At 43.9% G+C, this 18753-nt stretch overlaps 1 protein-coding gene across 1 annotated transcript in view; it reads right to left on the minus strand.

Moving 5' to 3' along the window:
* The window catches only part of Pappa2 (pappalysin 2), a 236353-nt gene that overhangs the window by 50700 nt on the left and 166900 nt on the right, over positions 1-18753 (minus strand). The window contains exons 15-16 of the mRNA XM_076831977.2: positions 16472-16649; positions 15218-15431 (exon numbers count right to left, since the gene is read on the minus strand). Of these exons, the coding sequence (XP_076688092.2) occupies positions 15218-15431; positions 16472-16649 (392 nt within the window). The remainder of the gene's footprint in view (positions 1-15217; positions 15432-16471; positions 16650-18753) is intronic.

Here is an 18753-nt window from a genome sequence, read left to right on the forward strand (position 1 = left end):
AGGTTATTCGAAGACCCAGTGTAAAACCTTAAGGCAGGATGTGGACCTAGGTCTGTCGGCTGATGAAACTCAAGGTCCCTCGCTGTGTCAGGATGGGGCCATTCCAACCTTGCTCTATGGTTTGCTGTGGTTATTAATAGCATCCCCATCCTGTTGAACCTTCCGGATATTCTCTGTCCCAAGGCTATATCCATACATGTGGCAAAAGAAGATTCATTTAAAAAATTTGAACTGAATGATAAATGACATATAGAAAAACACCTCCATCTTAGTATACAGTTTGAGGAATTTTTACATGTGAATACAGGTGGGTAACCATGGCTCAGGTCAAGATGCAGAACATTTTCAGCCCCTCAGAATTCTCCCTTGTAGCATCCCCCCAACACCCACAGCACACAGTATTCTGCAATACGCTTCCACAGCATGGATTAGGTTTGCTTGCTCCTGAGCACTATACAAATGAAACAGAACACTATGTATTCTTTAAAAATGGCTTCTTTCTCTCAAGGAACGTGTCATTTTAAAATTTCTGCTCAAATCTATTTTCAGTGAGGGGTTTGCAATTCTTTTCACTGTAATAAGGTTCCCTCTGGCCCTCTCCTAAACTGGATATTTACTCTTCCTTCACACTACAGAGTTTAAACCCTCCTGGGGACTCTCTCCTTTCTACTCTCTCCTTTCCCTCCCCCAGATGAAATCCTTCCCCTACCTCTGTTGAATTGACATCCCCCAGCTGGAGAGAGCAGGCAATACCGCTGTCACCAGGGGAGAGGCGAGGCTGTAAAATCCCTGCATGTCAGCATGGTTATAAAGGAAAACCCTTGCTTGGCCAGGATGATAATATTTTTACTTCATGTGATATTTTTCTCTAAATTGGTTGGAACACTTCAACCATGGAAATAGTCCTTCTTTTCCTTGCCCAGAGTGAGGAATCATTCAAGAATGCCAATTTTATATATTTCCTTGCCAGTTTAATAACCTCAGGGGTGAGGGCAGACAGATCAAGCTTGGATGGGGAAGAGTGAGTTTGGGTGTTTTGGGTGGTACCCAGACCATGTGACAGGCCCTGTGCTGAAACCACTGGCAAGACTGGGAGGGAGACTCTTACATGGTAGAAAAAGAAGCACCACAATTCACCCTGGGGTCTCTGGGCCAGAGAGGGGGCACCTGGGAGGGAATGAGAAGAGGCTGAGAGGAGTGTTCTGATTCCTTAGAAGATCATTTTCCTTAAGGATCCAGTTTCCTTTCCACAGTTGTTCCTATGCCCCCTCAATTTCATGGAGTCTCCTTCCTCATAGTTTCTAACCCCCTTGTGAAGAGGATGGTCTTGTATCAACATCTCTCCAACAGCCTCTACCTCTCTCCACTTGAGGGGTTCTCTGTAGGTCCTATCCTCAGTCTTCTTCCAAGGCATCTAATTGGTTCCTCAAGGTCCAATAGCAAGGGCTGTTTCATTCTGCTTGATGCCCACCTGCTGATTCTTACAGTCTCAGTCTTGAGACTCACGATATGGAGCTTGGTGTATGAGTGCCAGGGCTTATTCTGGCCATTTTGGCCATATCAGGAAATCAGAGTGTCTTAGATGGTTCCTGGTTTCAGGAGGTTTGATTTCCTTCTGCGGCTGCTGAAGGAGACTGAAGTCTAAATCGCACCATTGATATTGTTCAGCTACTCAGAACTTTGGACCAAGTGTTTGTGCCCCTCCCAAAACTCCCCAACTCATGTGGTAAAATTCAAACCCAAAGGTGATGGTACTAGGAGGAGAGTCCTTTGCCAGGGGGGTGGGGGTGCAGCATGAAGATGGGACTAGTTCTCCTAGAAGAGACACAAGAGCTTGCCTTCTGCACTCTGTCCTGAGAGGGCACAGAAGAAGATGGATATTGCGAATTAGAAAAAGTGCCATCAAATAAGCGGTCCGCCAGCACCTTGATCCTGGCCTTTTCAGTCTCTAGACCTGTAAGAAATAAATGCTCATTGTTTAAACCACCTACTCCGTGGTATTCTGCCATAGCAGCTCCAACTGTCCAGGATGCAACCATGGCCCTATTTAGATCTCCAGCAATGCTACAGCTGCCTTCGTGTTTCGTGTACGAGGCCAATGCAAGACAGGCCCTTACCAGGACAGAGATTCCAAGACTTCTCTGAAAGCTCACTCCAAGTATCTTTTGGGTAACACATTCTTAATCCCAGTGAAACAAGGGAAGCTAAAATATCTCATTTTAAGGGCAGGAAACTGCACATTGGTAACCAAGTAGGTGAGCTCCCCAATATCACCTAGCCAGCAAGTCACCAGCAAAATCAAAAATAGATTCCAAAGTTTCAAGTTGTAGCAAAAATACCTCAACCTTTAGACCAATGGTTTCCAAGTGAAATTTGTTAACCAGCCCCATCAGAATCCCATAGGTGCTATTTAAAAATGTAGATTGCCAAGCCTATTGAACCAAATCCCCTGCCTCAGTTTTTTTTATATGCAGTTAGGTTGGTAAACCGTCTACTCCTTCCCATGCTAGTGAAAATAGGCCCCAAGTGAGAAAAACAGAGATTCAAATCAGTCACCCAGCAAGTCAGTCACTACCCTGTTTGGTTTTTGCTAAGTCCAACCTTTGGGCAGGGTTGCCAGCTGGGCAGCCTCACTCTCTGACTTCTTACTCATTCTGCCACTGGTAGCATGAGGAGTTCGGGTTAGGGTAAGGCTTGTATTTATTTTCCCTCTAACTTCTCCAGACAAATCAGCACGATTTCCAAGTTAGAAGGTGCTTTTTCCAATTTCCAGAACTTGTGGTATCCACCTAGTGCTGAAAATCCAGCTGTGCTTTTTCTACTTTTTACATCATTGCCAGAAAAAAAGATCTTGTAATCAAAACTTGGCTGCAAGTTTGATTGATGTTGCTTAGAAGCACACATGAGTCTACCCCATTCTTTTATCACCACTAAAGAGTTTTCAAAAGAAATATTTATTTTCCACTAGAGAAACAGATGATTGGTTGAGTCCAAGAGAATTATGTCTTTGCCAATCAAGGGCATCTGGTGTCTCCAGTGGGCAGTCCCTCATGGATAGTAACAACAACAGAAAAAAATATTGAGCACTTCAGAGAGTCATTGTATAGAAGAATGTATATCAAATAATTTTATCTCAAGCCCACACTGTGTTATAGGGACTACTATCATCTGAGTGCTCGATTCCCTTCTCTCTACATATGCTCCTCTTCCTTCATCCCAGTTTAGTCAATGACACCACTACTTATCTTGTCACTCAAAATTGAAACTTAGGTGACATCCCGATTTCATCCTTTCTCTCAATCTTACTTTTCCTGAGTCCCGTCTGATCTAATGTAATCCATCAATTTGTCCAGTCACTGTCACCTCCCAAATATCTCTGGAATTTGTCCCAATACCTCCACATTTCCATAGTCACATATGTCACCATGAGCTACCATCTCTCACTTTCCACCTGGACAGCACACTTGTCCTCTCTGGCTCTCTTTCCATCTAGTCAGCAAGTACCAACTGGAGGGAATTTTCATAAAAATAAAGAAATGTATTAGATTGTGTCATTTCCTTGCGTAGAACATTTCAGTGGCTTCTGCTTGCAAGAAAAATAAAAATCTGAACTTTTCATGTTAGTCTGTGAGCCCTGCCTGGTATGACCTCACCCTGTCCCCATTCCATGCCATAATCACTTTCTTTAATGCACCTCACACACTCAGGATTTAGAATTCCAAATACAACCCAAGATTTTTCCTTCCATGGGACTTGAGTGCCACTCTCTCTGCCTGTGATCCTTTTCTTTTTGTTATTCTCCTGACTAGCTCCTTCTCTTTCTTCCTATCAAGAATAATTTTCACCACCCCAGAGCATCCTTATTTTATACTTATAACTGCTTTTTAAGTCAAAGCATCATTGTTCCTTCCATAGAATGTGTAATCTATAATTGTTTTGCTTTTGGCTTTTCTCATCTCTTGCCAGTCTCCTGTTACCAAAATATAAGCTTGGTGACCTTATTTAAAGATCTTCAGTGTCCAGAACAATGCTTGGGATATAATAGGTATCGATAAGTTTTGGTTCAACCAAAGAATGACTTTATTTCATAGGTGAAGTAAGCAAGGTACAGATAATTAAAATAACTTGCCTGGGGTTATGGAAATGGTCAGTGTGCCACAATGAGTCTGCTATCACAGCCACACAATGAGTCTGATATCCCAGGATGAAACCCCACAATGAGTCTGATATCCCAGGACGAAAGCTATGCTGTCCCTAGAAATGGAGCTGCACATACTTTACCTCCCCTTAGTGCATTTGTGCAGGTGCTCTACCCTCAAAGGGAGATGAAAGGGAGAGAAGCCAATGGCATTATTCCTATTACACAGATTAAGAAATGGAAGTATTATCCAAAAAATGTTTCTGCATATAAATTGTACCAGAAAATAATATCAAAACATTAAACTTTCACCATTTATTTTTTTTAAAAAAGCAGTGGAAGTGTTAACTGGTTAAGTGTTTGGCTTGACACATGGCCAGTTTCTGAACTGAAAGTAAAGAACCTCTTTGCTCAGCAGATGGACTGGACAGTTAGCACTCAGAGCGGCTGTGCAGAGTGGCAGTGCTACAGTCATCTGGGAGCTGGATAGAAAGAAATTGCAGGACTCGTCCCAGGGTGTCTCAATCAGAATCTGCATTTTAAGACCCTAAGTGATTCCTAGGCAGGTCGCAGTTTGACACAAACTGATCTAGACCATTTTAGAAGGCATAGTCCTCTAACCCACCCCAAAGAGAACCACCAGCACTTCCAAGCCCCATGCTAGTGTTCCTCTTAGCAAATCGCAGGCCTGGTTTCTCCAGCCACCAGTATCCTAAAAGAGGAGCAGGCAGACCCCAGACCTGACTAGCCCAGGCTGCTCAGAGTGGTCTACACTTTCTGCCCCAGCCCTTCCCAGTGGGCAAGAAGTAGCATCAGCCAGGCCACCCAGTCCAACACACTGGTTCTAGCCTTCCTTTTCACTTTTACTCAAGGAAAAAAAAAACCCAAAAGGTCCCATTCCAAACTCTTCTCTATGTAATATACAGCTGTCCATCAGAGTGAAGAGCAAGGTACCTCCTATAAGTGGGGACTATTGGTTCTTCATCCCACTCCTTGTTTTTATCTTTGGACTTTCTGCTGCTAAATCTTTGTCTTCATGTTGGCAGGTGCAGTAACACCCTGTGCCTCAGGCTGAACCACCTAAGCCCAAGTTTAGGGTCCCTTCTCCGTCTTCCACTGCCATTGGCCTCCCAGCCTTTCTCACTTCAACATCAGCAGCCCTTGCTCTATCTCTCCATGACTTTCTGGTCCTTTCCGCATATTACTGACAATAGTTTTTGCTACCAACATGTTCAAGTTACTCCCTGGACTGAAATCAATCTGAAGCTTCTCCAAGACATGTGATTTAAACTGAAACACATACTACATACAATTTACTCCTCAGATCCTACTATCAACTCTTATCTGTGTGTGTTTGAGAAACTGGAGATTTCTTGGCCTTCACCATTTTCACCATTAAATTGTTTGTCCATTCATACGTCCATTCAGCAATTATTCATGAGTTGCTGGTGTATGCCTGTTCATTGCATTGGGCCCTGCAGTTGGAGAAACAAATGTAAATACTACAATAGGGCCAGAACCATGGGAGCCCAAAAAAGTGAGGCAGCAACACTGCCTTCAGATTGCAGGGCGTCAGGAAGGGGGCAGTCTGAGGTGGTTCTTGGGTACAGAAGGAGAAGGGTGTGCCAGGCAGAAGGAACGGTGCCCACCAGAGCCCAGTGGTGTAAAGGAAGCACAGGTTCCAGCCTTTGCCAAGTGTGAATGGAGAAAGGTGTGTCCGCCCTCCTGGCTCTTCTTCCCTCCCTCGTGTAGTGGGGAAGGGTCAGTGCAGGGGACAGCCTGGTGGGGGTCCAGTAGGACAAAATTCTTACAGAAAAGGGTAATACACTGTGTATACTCATTTTTAGAGAGCAATTTCTCTCATTTGTGAGAAATCCCTTGCCATCTTCAAAAGTTTCAGTACCAATTTCTCAGTACAAGGATTCTTCCAGGTATTGCTGTGTCCCTAGTCCAGCTCGGTCCGACTCAGGTGCAGGCATACACCCACGCTCACGCCCAGAGTTGACCAACTAGCCACTGCCAGTGTTTCTCTGTGGGAAAGCACAGGTATTGGCATGGTCCCCACTCTAGAAGCACAGCAATGAGACCTGAGCCCACTAGTGTGTTGTCAGGGCACCTGGAAAGCCAGCATCCCTCCCTAAGGACGAGGACAGCACACAGGTGTGTCTTGTGCTTGCCACACTCCTGACATCACAGCCCTTGATGTGAGATGAAGGGAAGAGTGCTGGTCAACATTTTCCTTGCCAAGTGTCCCTGCCCAAAGAGGAAGCGTGAGAAGTCACAGGGCCCTTGGCAGGAGTGCCTGTACCAGGACCCTCTTCAGGGGCGAGTGTGGCAGAGTGGCTGAGAGCAGATGCAGCAGAACCAGGGAACTGAACCAGACTACAGCCCTGACTGCCAAGGAATCCCTGACTTGGAATCCATTACTTGACCTCTTGTCCTCAGTGTCCCCATCTGACGAATGGAGATAACCACACATCCCTCAAAGCATCATCAGATTATATAAATGGTTGTATTTAAAGTGTGTCATAAAAGAAATGTCCCACAAAAGATCTGCTCCCTCACCAAGCCCACTCCAGTTTTCTCTGTGTGCAGAGTGTGGGGTACTATCAGTATTGCCACCTGACTTATTCTTCAGTTTTCTGCTGCCCCAGAGTCCCCCATGTGACAGTTGGGCCTGGCCCCACCCCATCCCTTCAGAGCAAAGCAAGGTCACCATGAACATGCTCCCCACTAGGCTGAAGGCAAGGTGAGCAGAGCTTTCCACGTGGGATGGGGGAAGGAAGAAAAGACAGCATGAGTCTTACAGGGAGTTTCATGATAAGGTGCTGCCTTGCTCAGGATCAAAGGTCACAAGAAAACCTGTGAGTCCAGCAGTAGTATCTGAAGTGAGGGTCTTTGTGCCGATTGCCAGTCCTGCAAAGTCTGCAGCCACAAGTTGGCTTGGACCCAGGTGTGTTTGCATGGACAAGGCTCAGAGCAGAGGTTCAGTCATTTTGGAGCCAAAAGAAGCTGTAATAAATTAGCTTAAAGCTCACATTATCCTATGATGGCAAGAGAATTGAAGATTCTCAGGATAAACTTTGAATATATTTACTACAAACACTAATTATAAAGCCAGACAAAGCCTTAATGGAAAGAAAACAAATTCCCATTTCTCGAAGATGCAAGAGTGTACACAGATATTAAAATGTTTATCCTTCTTGGCAAATTGTAGATAGCACAGGTGAAGCATAGGCTTAGCCCCTACTCATTTACATATGTGTACAATGTTATGACTCAGAGCTTAAACATTACCTTGATTATTTTAGTGATTTTTAAAAGTTGTAAATCCATTGTTAAATGTGTGGTAACACATTTGCAGTTCATTAGTTGAGTCTTATTTTTTTCTTCCTATAGAAGGATAACATCAATTGTATCTCAGAAGTTCTTGAGCTGTTGTTCAAAAAAATTAAGAACCAAAGTATTTGTAACATCTGCAGGACATGCCCTGGTGCTTCTCCTTCCAGACTAGCCTGATTTGCCCAGCCTAACTTTTGAAGTATGTCCAGCTCTATCTTGCTTTTTTATTTCCATTTCTTTTCTCCCATGTCCCTCTTTTTTCTTTTCATGGTCTACTTGAAGCCACTGTAGCACTTGGATTACTCTTTGGGTGGACAGTGACATGATTTGAAACACACAGACAGGGCTTTGACTGGGGGAGGGAAGTGTGTGTGTGTGTGTTTGTGTTTTATTATTTCATGAAATTTCTGTTTTGATGTGTGTGTTTCTTTTATTGGCAGAGGAATAGATTCTCCACCCTCTGGTAATTGAACACCTGTACTTCCCACTGTATGTGCTAGTTCCAGTCTTTCTGGTCTCTCTGCTCTTTTTCTGAAGTACAGGAGGTAGCCACAGATAGGAGCCATCAGCCACTGGTAAGAAATGTGGCCGAGCTGTCCTGTTAAACATACCAGAAGAGTGCCAGGCCAGCAAGGGGTGTTAAGCTCCTGGAAGACATGTTGGTGCTGATGGTGGTGGGGGTGGTGGTGGCAGTGGAAAACAGCAGAAGTTACTGCTGGACTAAAACTGAATATGGCCAGAAATTGTGCTCAGTTCTTTGTATCTATTGTCTCATTTAATCTTCACAAAAAAACCTGTAAGTGCTCCTATTAGCTCTCCTTTGTAAATAAGAATAGTAATGCTCACTACAGATCAGTAGTGACTCTTCAAGTCAAAGAGCTAAGAAATAGAAGAATTGGAATTCAGATTGAGATCTCACCAAGCCCAGAGCCTATGTGATTACTAAGCCAGAAGATAAATCTTAGACTGAGTCAGCAGTTTAACTGAACTGCCTTCTTCAGAAATTGTAGGGAAGTACTTGATTTTTAAGCTCAATTCTACAACTCTCAAATATTTTTCCTAACTTTCTATCTTCAGAGGAGACATAGATCTAAGTCCTTTTGAGAGAATGATGGACCAAAACCCATCTAGAAAGGAGAATAGAACTTTGGCTGCCCATTCAGACTAGGAGCTCTCCTAGAGTCACTCTAAGATCACCTTCAGCATTTCCTACTAACTTTATGCCTGGGTAGTATTTGTGTTATAATGATGTCGGCCCTTTTTTTTTTTTTTTTTCTGGTGATAATAAGTTGGCTATATATCATTTCTCTCCATCGTGTAGGAGCAAAGTGTTAGTTCTTCTAATTAGCTTTTTTGTTACAGAAAATAAAATGCAGACTTTTTGAGCTAAAGAACACTCAGACTTTATCTTACGAATGTGGAAAAGGAGGCTGACAGAAGTGAAATGATTTCAAGATCAAAAGCCATGTTAGTCAAGAGCACAGGCTCTGGAGTTAGAGTGGTTTTAGCCACAGCCTCACCATTAATTGGCTGAGCAATAAACAGAGGGTCATAATCACATCTGAGTCTCAGTTTCCTCATCTGTAATAGGGGATAATCATATACTAAAATGGATTATAATATGCCAAATTACATATTATTGTGTCACAATAGATTATATTAGAGCTAAAATGTATTATTGTCATGAGAACTGAATGGGGTTATATATGCAAAATACTTGGCATATGGTGAGTGGTGGTGAGGCATCCACTAATGCAGGGCCAGGCTTGGGCTTTCTGACTGCATGCCAACGAGCTTGCTGTGGGTTAGCGAGGGGTCTAGTGTGCACACCCAACTCCAGACCAGCCCTGGTTCTGCCCCCAGTCAGAGCAGGCCTGGCTCCACTGAAGGCATTCACCAACCAAGCATGAGATCAACAGAAAACACCCACAGAGTGAGGCCTCCCTATCACAGTCTTGATCTGCAGATGTGTTATAGAAGGTAAGTTGAGGTCTGTGCTTTGGGAAGGTCATACTGTGGGTAACCTCAGAAAAGATGGCTACATCCAATTCTGTTCAAACAGCTCTGTCTAGTCCAGCACCTTGCAGGTGGCATTTCAAATGGCATGTCGAAGGAGAGATTGCCTGAGCAAAACTGGATGGCTGGAATAATTTAGAAGTCAAATTGTCAGCCTTAATGAGGTTAACTTAAACTGTACTCATACAGATAACATGTCATAAGAAAGAGGCCACTGTGGCCAGGAAAGATAAGGGAGAATAGGAGATAGTGCTTTTGATAACATATAAGTCAAACACATTTATGTTAGCCTTCTAGGAAGTCAGGATAATGAAAGAACAAAGAGTGATTAATGAAAACCTGTACGCGGAAGTTAATTGTCCAAGGGGAAAAGGAGGTTTGAGTGTGTTATGTGCTGCCAAGAGGAAAGTGTACCTGCGACTATAGACCCTTCACAGGCTCTTTGCAATTCTCTCCTTATTTTTGTTATCTTCAAAAATAAATCATTCCCAAAGTGACTTGGAAAAATCTGCCAAGCAAAAGAGCTCTTGCACTAATTTTGGAAAGAGAACTTTTTTACTTTATTCATTTATTGGTTAGGAAGTCCAAAATCTCACCACAATAATGTCTGAGCAGGTATGGAGTTTCCACTAGACCGGGGCTTCTCTACCCTGGCTGTGCACCGGAGTGACATGGGGGGGATTTTCAAAACACTGACTCCTGGTTCCACCCCTGGAGACACTGATGTACTGATGTCCCTGAACTTGGGATGGGTTAATAAGCCCTTTATAATATGTGTGTGTGTGTATATATATATATATATATATATATATATATATATATATATACACATACATATATATAGACATATACATATCCAGACAGTCACCCTCCTGGGCTCTGGTCATGGGGCTGATAGGAAGCCACGGTGCCTACCACAGACTGCTAAGTCAAAATTCAAAACTTGAAGTACAGTTCTAATGAATGACCATCACTTTTGCACCACGGAAAAGTCAAGAAATCATAAAGTGGAACCACTATAAGCCAGGGCCCTCTGTTGGCTGGGGCATGAGCTAGACAGCAGGATTTTAAGATGTCTCTGGGTGATCCTCATGTGCAACCAAGTGTGAGGACGGCTGATGTAGTGAATTGAGAGCACTGGCCTTCCTCTGTTATTATTAGCTTGTGCTCATCAAGTGTAAATGTCTGTGGGTAAATGAAATTAAAATTGTCTTTGGAGAAATGACCATTCCTTCTCTGATACTGCAAAAATTACTAGAAGAAAAGCGTACACATAAAATTTTAAAGTTTTCTTTCCCATTAAAGCACCTGAAATAAAGATCTTTACCAACTCAGATGAGAATCTGTCTCTTTCTTTTACCATCATTTTGAAATTAACTTTCACATCAAAATCCTACCCTGGGTTTTTTTTTATGAATGCAGTGCTTTCCTCCATCCACGTAGTATTTCCTGAGTTCCAACCTATGAGCACACTGAGTATTGGGCACATAATGTGAAGCAAAATATTCATGGTCTATTGAAGAATGTGAAGGAGCAACGGGAACACTGGCAGTCAGGGGGTGGTTGATGTCACTGAGGAAGATCTGTTTGCTGTGCAAGTCCACAGAGGAGCTGTTCCTACAGTCTGGGGCATCTGGTAGGCTCCTGGACAAAAATCTTACCCATGCGAAACACAGGACAGTAGAATTGGTCAGGCAAAAGGCCACTACTGGGAAGAGCTCTGGGCAGAAGGAAGAGCTTGTGGGTTGGCCCCGAGGCATGCTCCACAAAGCTTCTCAAAAGGAGCAAAAGAAGTTCAGTAGCTGTGAAGCCCAAGGTCCAGAAGGAGTGTGTGGGACTGGAAAGAAGTGGCCCCAGGGAAGCAGTGAGAGCTAAGCTGGGGAGGTAAGCAAGGCCCACACAGATCACACACGACAGGAAGCCATTTCCTTTTAAGCTGTTTTCCCTGTCTAAATGGAATGGCAGAGAGGACGCTTATTCAGTTTTATGTGGGCAATACCATAATTGAATTTGAGTTTTTTGGAAGACATTATTATTTTCCTTCAAATATCACATCAGAAATGGAAAATGATAGTGGCCCATTATAGAGAAGTGGCAGCAGGGATAGGGAGCTAGGGATATATGTGAGTCAGTAAGATAATGACACTCAGTCAGAGTTCATGACTGATGAGGGCGAGAGATACCGAAGAATCAGGTGACAGGCCCCAGGGCTCCTGTCAGCCTCGTGGAACCCAGATGTCCAGATTTGCAAGAAATTATTAGATGGGCATCATTATCCAAGTACATGTATGAAGACATGAATTGGGTGTCAACCTACTTTATATACAAACAGAGACATGAAAAATTGTGGTATATATGTGTAATAAGAATTGTAATGCAAAAAAAAAAAAACCAAGTACACATATAAAGACATGAATTGGTGTGAATATACTTTATACAAAGATATGAAAAACTGTGCTCTATATGGGTAATAAAAATTTTAATATATTCAGCTGTCATGTATTTTAAAAAAATAAAATCAATAAAAAATAAAAAAAATAAAGAAAATGAAAAAAAGAAATTATTAAGTGGTCTGTTTTATGTAGTTAAGAATTTGAGAGGCAGCTGGGATGTCCCAGTGGCCACATCTGCAGGCATTTGGCCTTCCAGACCTCATAGCTTCAAAGGCAAGAATCTATGGTGGCAGGTAAGCATTTAGAAATCACCAGTATGTGAACCACAATCCATCCCTCAAAATTATTTATGTCAAGAGAGAAAAGAGAACTCAGAGAAGCATCAAAATGGAAAATATGGGCATGGGGGGAAAGCCAGGAAAAGAAATTGACAAGAGACAGCGAGGAAGAAGGGCAATTGGGTGTGAGATGAAATGGTTGAAGGGGGGTGTGGCCCACGATGGTCTCACAAGAGCCTGCCTCTGTGTATTTTTCTTTTAAAATGAAATGAACAAGGGGGCTTGGGCTGTGGCTCAGTGGTAGAATACTTGTCTTGCAGGTGTGGGGCCCTGGGTTCGACCCTTAGCACCACATGAAAATAAACAAATAAATAAAGATATTGTGCCCATCTACAACTAAAAAAGTATTTAAAAAAAAAAAAGAAACAAACAAGAAGTAAGACCTGGCATAGTATATGCAGTGAACTTCAGGGTTGTACAAAATGCTTTCAATACATTACCCAACTTTCAGTCTCAAAACAGTGCTGTTTCCTTCATATGATGAATGTGAAAACTAAGACCCAACACAGATGTTGACTCTGCTGCTCAGAGTCATGCCAACAAGTTGCAAATCTAACCATAAAGTAATAGGGCTTTTCTCCACACTACATTGTACAAATGCATAAAATTAGCATGTCCCTGCTCTCTCTGAATTGATGCCCTGCCTGCTTTTCTCCATTTCTTCTCTTCATGCATGCAAATCCCAGGAAGAATCTTATGGCCCCATTTGTACAATGTTGGGCTTTTCCCACATGGGAGAAACAAGGCCAGCACAGTGTGTTGGGTAAACACAAGTGGCAAGGGACAGTGATTTACACCCGACTTGCAAACTTCTGATTACCAATTCGTTGCCTGCTATATAAACAGGTGTAAACTAAGATTTAATCAGTTTACACAGCACAGTAAATAATTTAATCTCTCCTTAGCACAGTGCTCGCGAATGTAAATGTTTAAGCCAACACTGATGCTGATGTTGCGATGTAAGTGTCCAGTTTCACAGCCAGAAAAGCTGAGTCCACATATGGCCTTCAAGTGCCCCTGACTGGGGACAGGCAGAACAACCAGAGCTCTGGGTGAAACCTCATTTTCCCCAACATAGAGCTCAGCCATTGGCCCAGAAATCTGGCAATCACCTCTTGACCCTCAATTCCTCCTGTCCTGAGACATTATTGTCCCCGTAGATAATTCTTCACAGCACTGTTCTGCAGAGATCCCAGGGGCTGCCACTATGTAAACAGGCAGGCAAGAAGAGAGCTGGGAGAAGCCAGGGAACAGCAGCCTCAGGCTCTCTGTAATACCAATCTCACCGGAGACTCCTGTGTGCTTCCTGCCTGGCAAGGTGTGTCTATGCAAATGGCACCTAGATCCTAGGAAAATCACCTGCAGATGTGCTCTTGGTTGTCAAAAACTATTCACTGCACCTGCTGGAGTCCCCTGCTGCAGAGGGTGCCACTTCCTATGAATTTTTCATCAGTGTGGCTTGTGTTCCAGTCAGCCTGGCTCTTCACCTGCTGGACAGGTGGGGAGGATGCCTGCTCTCTCCAATTTGAGCCTGAGCTTTTTCCTGGAGTGGAAGGCCCTGGGAAAGGTCAGGGCTCCACAGGCCCCAGACTAAAATGGTAGTCCCATGGGAACCAGGCAGTAGGATAGTAAGAATCCTGATTTTCTTCTGTCCCCTTAGAGAAGTCAAGTTCACAAGTCAAGTTTGCATCTCCTGGCATTGTTGGTATGGTATGACTGGGCTTTGTTAGTTCTTGAAAAAAAAATCCTGTGAGGTCTGGGGTTGTGGCTCAGTGGTAGAGTATTGTGTCTTGCATGTGTGAGGCACTGGGTTCAATCCTCAGCACACATAAAAATAAATAAATAAAATAAAGGTATTGTGTCCATCTACAACTTGAAAGAAAAAAAAAAAAAACTGTGGTCAGGCTTTGAATTAAATCCTGGGTAAGAAATATATTTAATTTCTTCCTGTGCTTATATTATGAATGATAGAGAAAGAATACCTATTACTTCCTAAATACAAGGAGTTTCTTTTCTCTGAAAGCTTTTTGTTGTTGCTTATTTTTTATTTGTTCAGAAAAAGCCTCTTTTTCTGAAACCATTGTGTAGGTGGCTCAAGCTGGCCCAGTGTGATACTCATTATCTCAATCCTTAACGCATCACTCTGATGTGGGTGCTATACAAAATTTACAAAGGTGATCGAGACCCTAAGAGTTAGGCAACTCACCTGAAGTTCCTCAGCTGGTAAAGAAGAGTTGGGGATCTGAACCTCAGCATGACTCTTAAAGCTCTTTTTCTTAAATTATGCCTTAAAGCTTTGTTCTTTCTTATCCCCCAGGCCTGTAGAGGAGGGGCCCCTGGCTATGGCTCCAGGAGTGAGCACCCATAAGGTTCAAGGAGGAGAAAGTGGAAATACCATAACAGCAATAATAACAACTAAAATGTGTTGTTTGTCTGTTTAAAAATAAGCTCCCTGTTTTCTTTTACGTGCACTAATTCAATTCATCCCTATATCAGCTTTATCAGGTAGCCTTCATCATCATCTTCATTTTATAGATGAGAAAACTAACTTAGAGGAGGAACCTTCTGACCATCACACACCTGGTAAGAGTCTGGATGGGGACCAGGCCAGGCAGTCCCCCTGCCCCTTAGTTGTAAGTTGACTGACAGAGGCAGTGCAACAGGTGACATGCATGACAGTGGGGGGCCCAACACGTTATTGCAAGGAAAATGGCAACTTGGGCAGACATTCTTCAAAAAGCACCTGAATGAGACTGGAGTCTCCTACGGAGAGAATATCTTGAAGAAAACCCAGAAGGTCACCTGCCTTTGTGACTGGAGAACATTCCTGTTCAGGGGAGGAGGGACTGTACTGAGAGCAAACAGGGCCAACAGTGGGCAGTCAGAGGGCTCTCTGTGATTTCCAAAGGAAAGTTCTGGGATTGACCCATGGGGAAGAGGAACAAGGAGGGAGGGCAGGTAAGACTGAAGGCCCCGGCACTGCCACTTACTTCCTGGCTTTCCTCTCCACACCCCCTTCCACGTAGTAACCGGGTTTGCACTCGTATCTGCAGACGCTGCCCACGTCGTGGCTGCCCTGGAGGCAGTGAGGCAGCAGCAGGTTGGCATTGGGAATATCAGGGGGAGCCTCACATTCCAGCTTGCAGTGGACTTCGGGGAGAGACCAGAGTCCATCTTCAAGGCAGGTCAGCCACGGGCTGGGTCCTGGTTCCAGGAAAGAGAAGCATAGGGTGCTTAGAACGGAGAGTCCAAGAAGATGGTAATAGCAGAGAGAATGAAAACCCACCAACGTGTTACTTTATTCAACAGACACAGTATTCCTTGGGGAGCGGCATCTCTAAAATCCCACACTGAACATCACCCTGTCTTGTTACCATAGGACAAAGAATCCAGTGTGGTCTCTCTCTTATATAGAACAGAGGTCACATAAATATTTGAATGAAAGAAAAGCTATCAACCAATTTCTGACTTCCCTCCCAACTTAGAGACTATAAAAAAACAGCAATGACAACATGAAAATCATGCTCGATGACATTTTTACAGTGGCTATCAATGCCAGGCACTGATTTAAGCCTTTTACATTTGTTAGCTTGTGTAAACTTCAAACCTCAAATGACCCTATGAAATAGTCTGTTGTTATTACTTCTTGTGCAGATGAGGAAAGTGGGGTTCAATAACTTGCCCAAGCTTAAAGGGGCAGAGTTAGGGTTTGAATGCAAGCAGTTTGGATGCAGAGTTCTGTACTGAAACACACTGCTCAGGCCTCTGTGTCATTCTGCTTTTCCAGCGCAATCCATGGCTAAGTAACATCCCCAGCCCACCTGAGTCCGACAACATCTGCATCTCGCAGAGGAGGGCCTGAAGTCTGCATTCGTCACAAATAATGGCTAGACATGCCAAAGAAGCCCGGTGAGGTAAAGAGCAAGGCATGGGGTCAGTGAGAACAGGTTCCATCCCACCTTCATCTCTAATTAGTGGTATAGTCAGGGAAAAGTGACATAACTGTGTTTGTCTCATCTAGAAAATAGAACAAAACCCAAATCTATAGAATAGCTGCAAATTTTAACTTTGAACAAAGGACTAAGAAAGGAGGTGCCCTTTGGGGCTTTTTCTGTTATCAGGAGGGGGTGTCACCATGGAGCAAATGGGAAGGGTGTGGGGATAAAGCAGAGAGCCTCAAGCTACCCCAAAGAGTGAGGGACCAAGGAGAACTTGCACACAGCTGCTGGTTGACCAGGCAGTACCTTGGAGCTTGGCTGGTGGGACACAAGAGATGGAGCAGCGTTTCAGGAAATAGGTGCCCTCCGGGCAGGAGAAGGTGGCATAGTTCACCAAAGATGAGTCAGGAGTGCCACAGTTGAGGGGTGCACAGCTCACATCCTGGCTCCAGTGCCCAGAGGAACATGTGAGCAGAATCTCCTTCTAGAAACAGAGATTTTGTCTCTGTCAAGGTCACAGGTTTCAGCAAAGTTCCAATGATCATTTGTCCAAACATTTAAAACAGGTAAAACTCTTCTGCCTTGCTCCCTGTTTCTGCCTCACTGTTTTTAATGTGATGCTGACAGGAGCCTGTTGCATATCAGAGGACCATGAAGTAGCAATGCTCCTCCAGGCCATCATGATTGGCTATCTCCCCTTGATTTGCCAGATCTGTTCTCTGCCTCAGGGACACTAACCAGGAACACTGACCCCTGTGGACTTCCTGCCTCTGACTTGTGCTTGGTTCTGCCCTTGTATGCAGTGGCTGAGGTTGGAGAGGGAGAGAGGAGGGGAAGTCTCATGTTTAAACCTTCTGTTCCCTCTGACAGAGGGGGTTGCCCGTCACTCAGCTTCCCCCTTCATACAGCTTCTGCTCCTTTTCTCTGTGGGTCTTGTTGCTCCCTGCATAACCTTTTAGGTCTAAGAGTGACAGCTGAGCCCCTTTACCCTGGGAAACTGCACCATTTCCTATGGTCTCCCTGTATCCAGCATTAAATTCTCTCGAATATCCCACTTTCAAGCATATCAACTGATTCCTTTTGCCATACTTATTAATAAACAAACTGAAATTATTACTGAAAATAACTACCTCCCCTGAGAATGGTGCATAGTATCTAAAAAGAGCTGACAGTCAATGCACACAGGTACCTTGTGGTTAACTGGGAGAGTCCAGTCATTTCCTGGGGGCTGCTGCTTCATGAATAAGTATGAGTGAATGCCCACAAGGGCCCAGTCCTGTACTAAACTAGATGATATCGAGGAGCTAAAATCCACTGGGGGAGCAGATTGTATGTTAAAACAGTGGCTAAGAAAGTGTCTAAAGGAGAAAGAATGGAAAGGAGGAGAAAAGGAACGAAGAAGTCAGAAAGGAAGTAAAGAAGGAAAATGCTAAGGATTTTGTTGTTGTTGTTATAAAATACCCTGCTACCTACTTCTATATTTATTGGAGAAAATATGATATAAAGAATGCAAATAATAAAATAAAAGAAGTAGAAAGCTGGAGTTCAGAAGGAAGAAAACATAAACATGTGAAAGTGAAGCCAAATCCTATGGTACTGTGTGGGGTGGAGTGGGCAGCACACAGGGGCTGGAGGTGGGGCTGCCAGCCTTGGCAGGAAGGGACAGGCTGGGAAGTTCCACAGAGGAAACAGCACAGAGACTGGCCTTGACAGATGATAGAACTTTGAAGCAGCTGGGATGGGGGGTGTTGGTGGAGAAGTGGGTGTTGGGGGTGTTGGGGGAGAAGAAGGTTTCCACAGCGGGGGGATGGAGTGAACATGAACCTGGCTTATTTGGAAAAATCACAGCCAACAGTCACTCTGGACACTGGGTTAGAGGTCAGAGACAGAGAGGGGAGTTTCTATGTCTCAGCCAGCCAAGAGACCACAGTGGAACCAAAAGCCAAAGGTCAAATGTATGCCAAAGGCACCTGTCACCCCAGCATCAACTCCTGGCTAGCTGCTCCTCCCTGTACCCCAATGTTTTCCTGTTGCCTGCCTGAAGAACCCAACTCAAAGCCAGACATATTTTTCTGTTTAGCTTCAGTTCTTGTGTCAACAAGGACCAAACATCCTCACTGTCTTGTGATCAGGAGCTGGGATTGTGCAATTCCCTTCTTTGGGGCAGCCTCAGGTGACAGGGGCTCTGTTGCTCACTCCACCCAGTGGCTGGCAAAGGCTGAGCTCCCAGCTTCCCCTCCCAGTCAGGTTCTGCCCCGACACACTTAGCCAAGAAATCTGGCTCAAACCACAAGAAGCCACTAATCATTTAAAAAATGCTCTCGAACATTGCATCTATTGCCTGGGTTTTCCCTGGCTTTGTACATTTTGCCTTGGATGGGCTTCTAATTTGTATGTACCTCAAATAGTGGCTTTTCTTCTCTCTCCTTCTTTATCTATCACACAAGTGTATTCACTACCTACCTTTTTCCATTCTTTTAAATTATATCTTAATTTTATAGCTTTGCCTGAGTGGAGATGAATTAAGAACAGGTGACAAGTGCTCTGCCTTTTAACCAAAGAATCCGGGACCGTGAAGTTGGTACCTC

This window comes from Callospermophilus lateralis, chromosome 13, assembly GCF_048772815.1.
Source record: "Callospermophilus lateralis isolate mCalLat2 chromosome 13, mCalLat2.hap1, whole genome shotgun sequence".
NCBI classification, from domain to species: domain Eukaryota; kingdom Metazoa; phylum Chordata; class Mammalia; order Rodentia; family Sciuridae; genus Callospermophilus; species Callospermophilus lateralis.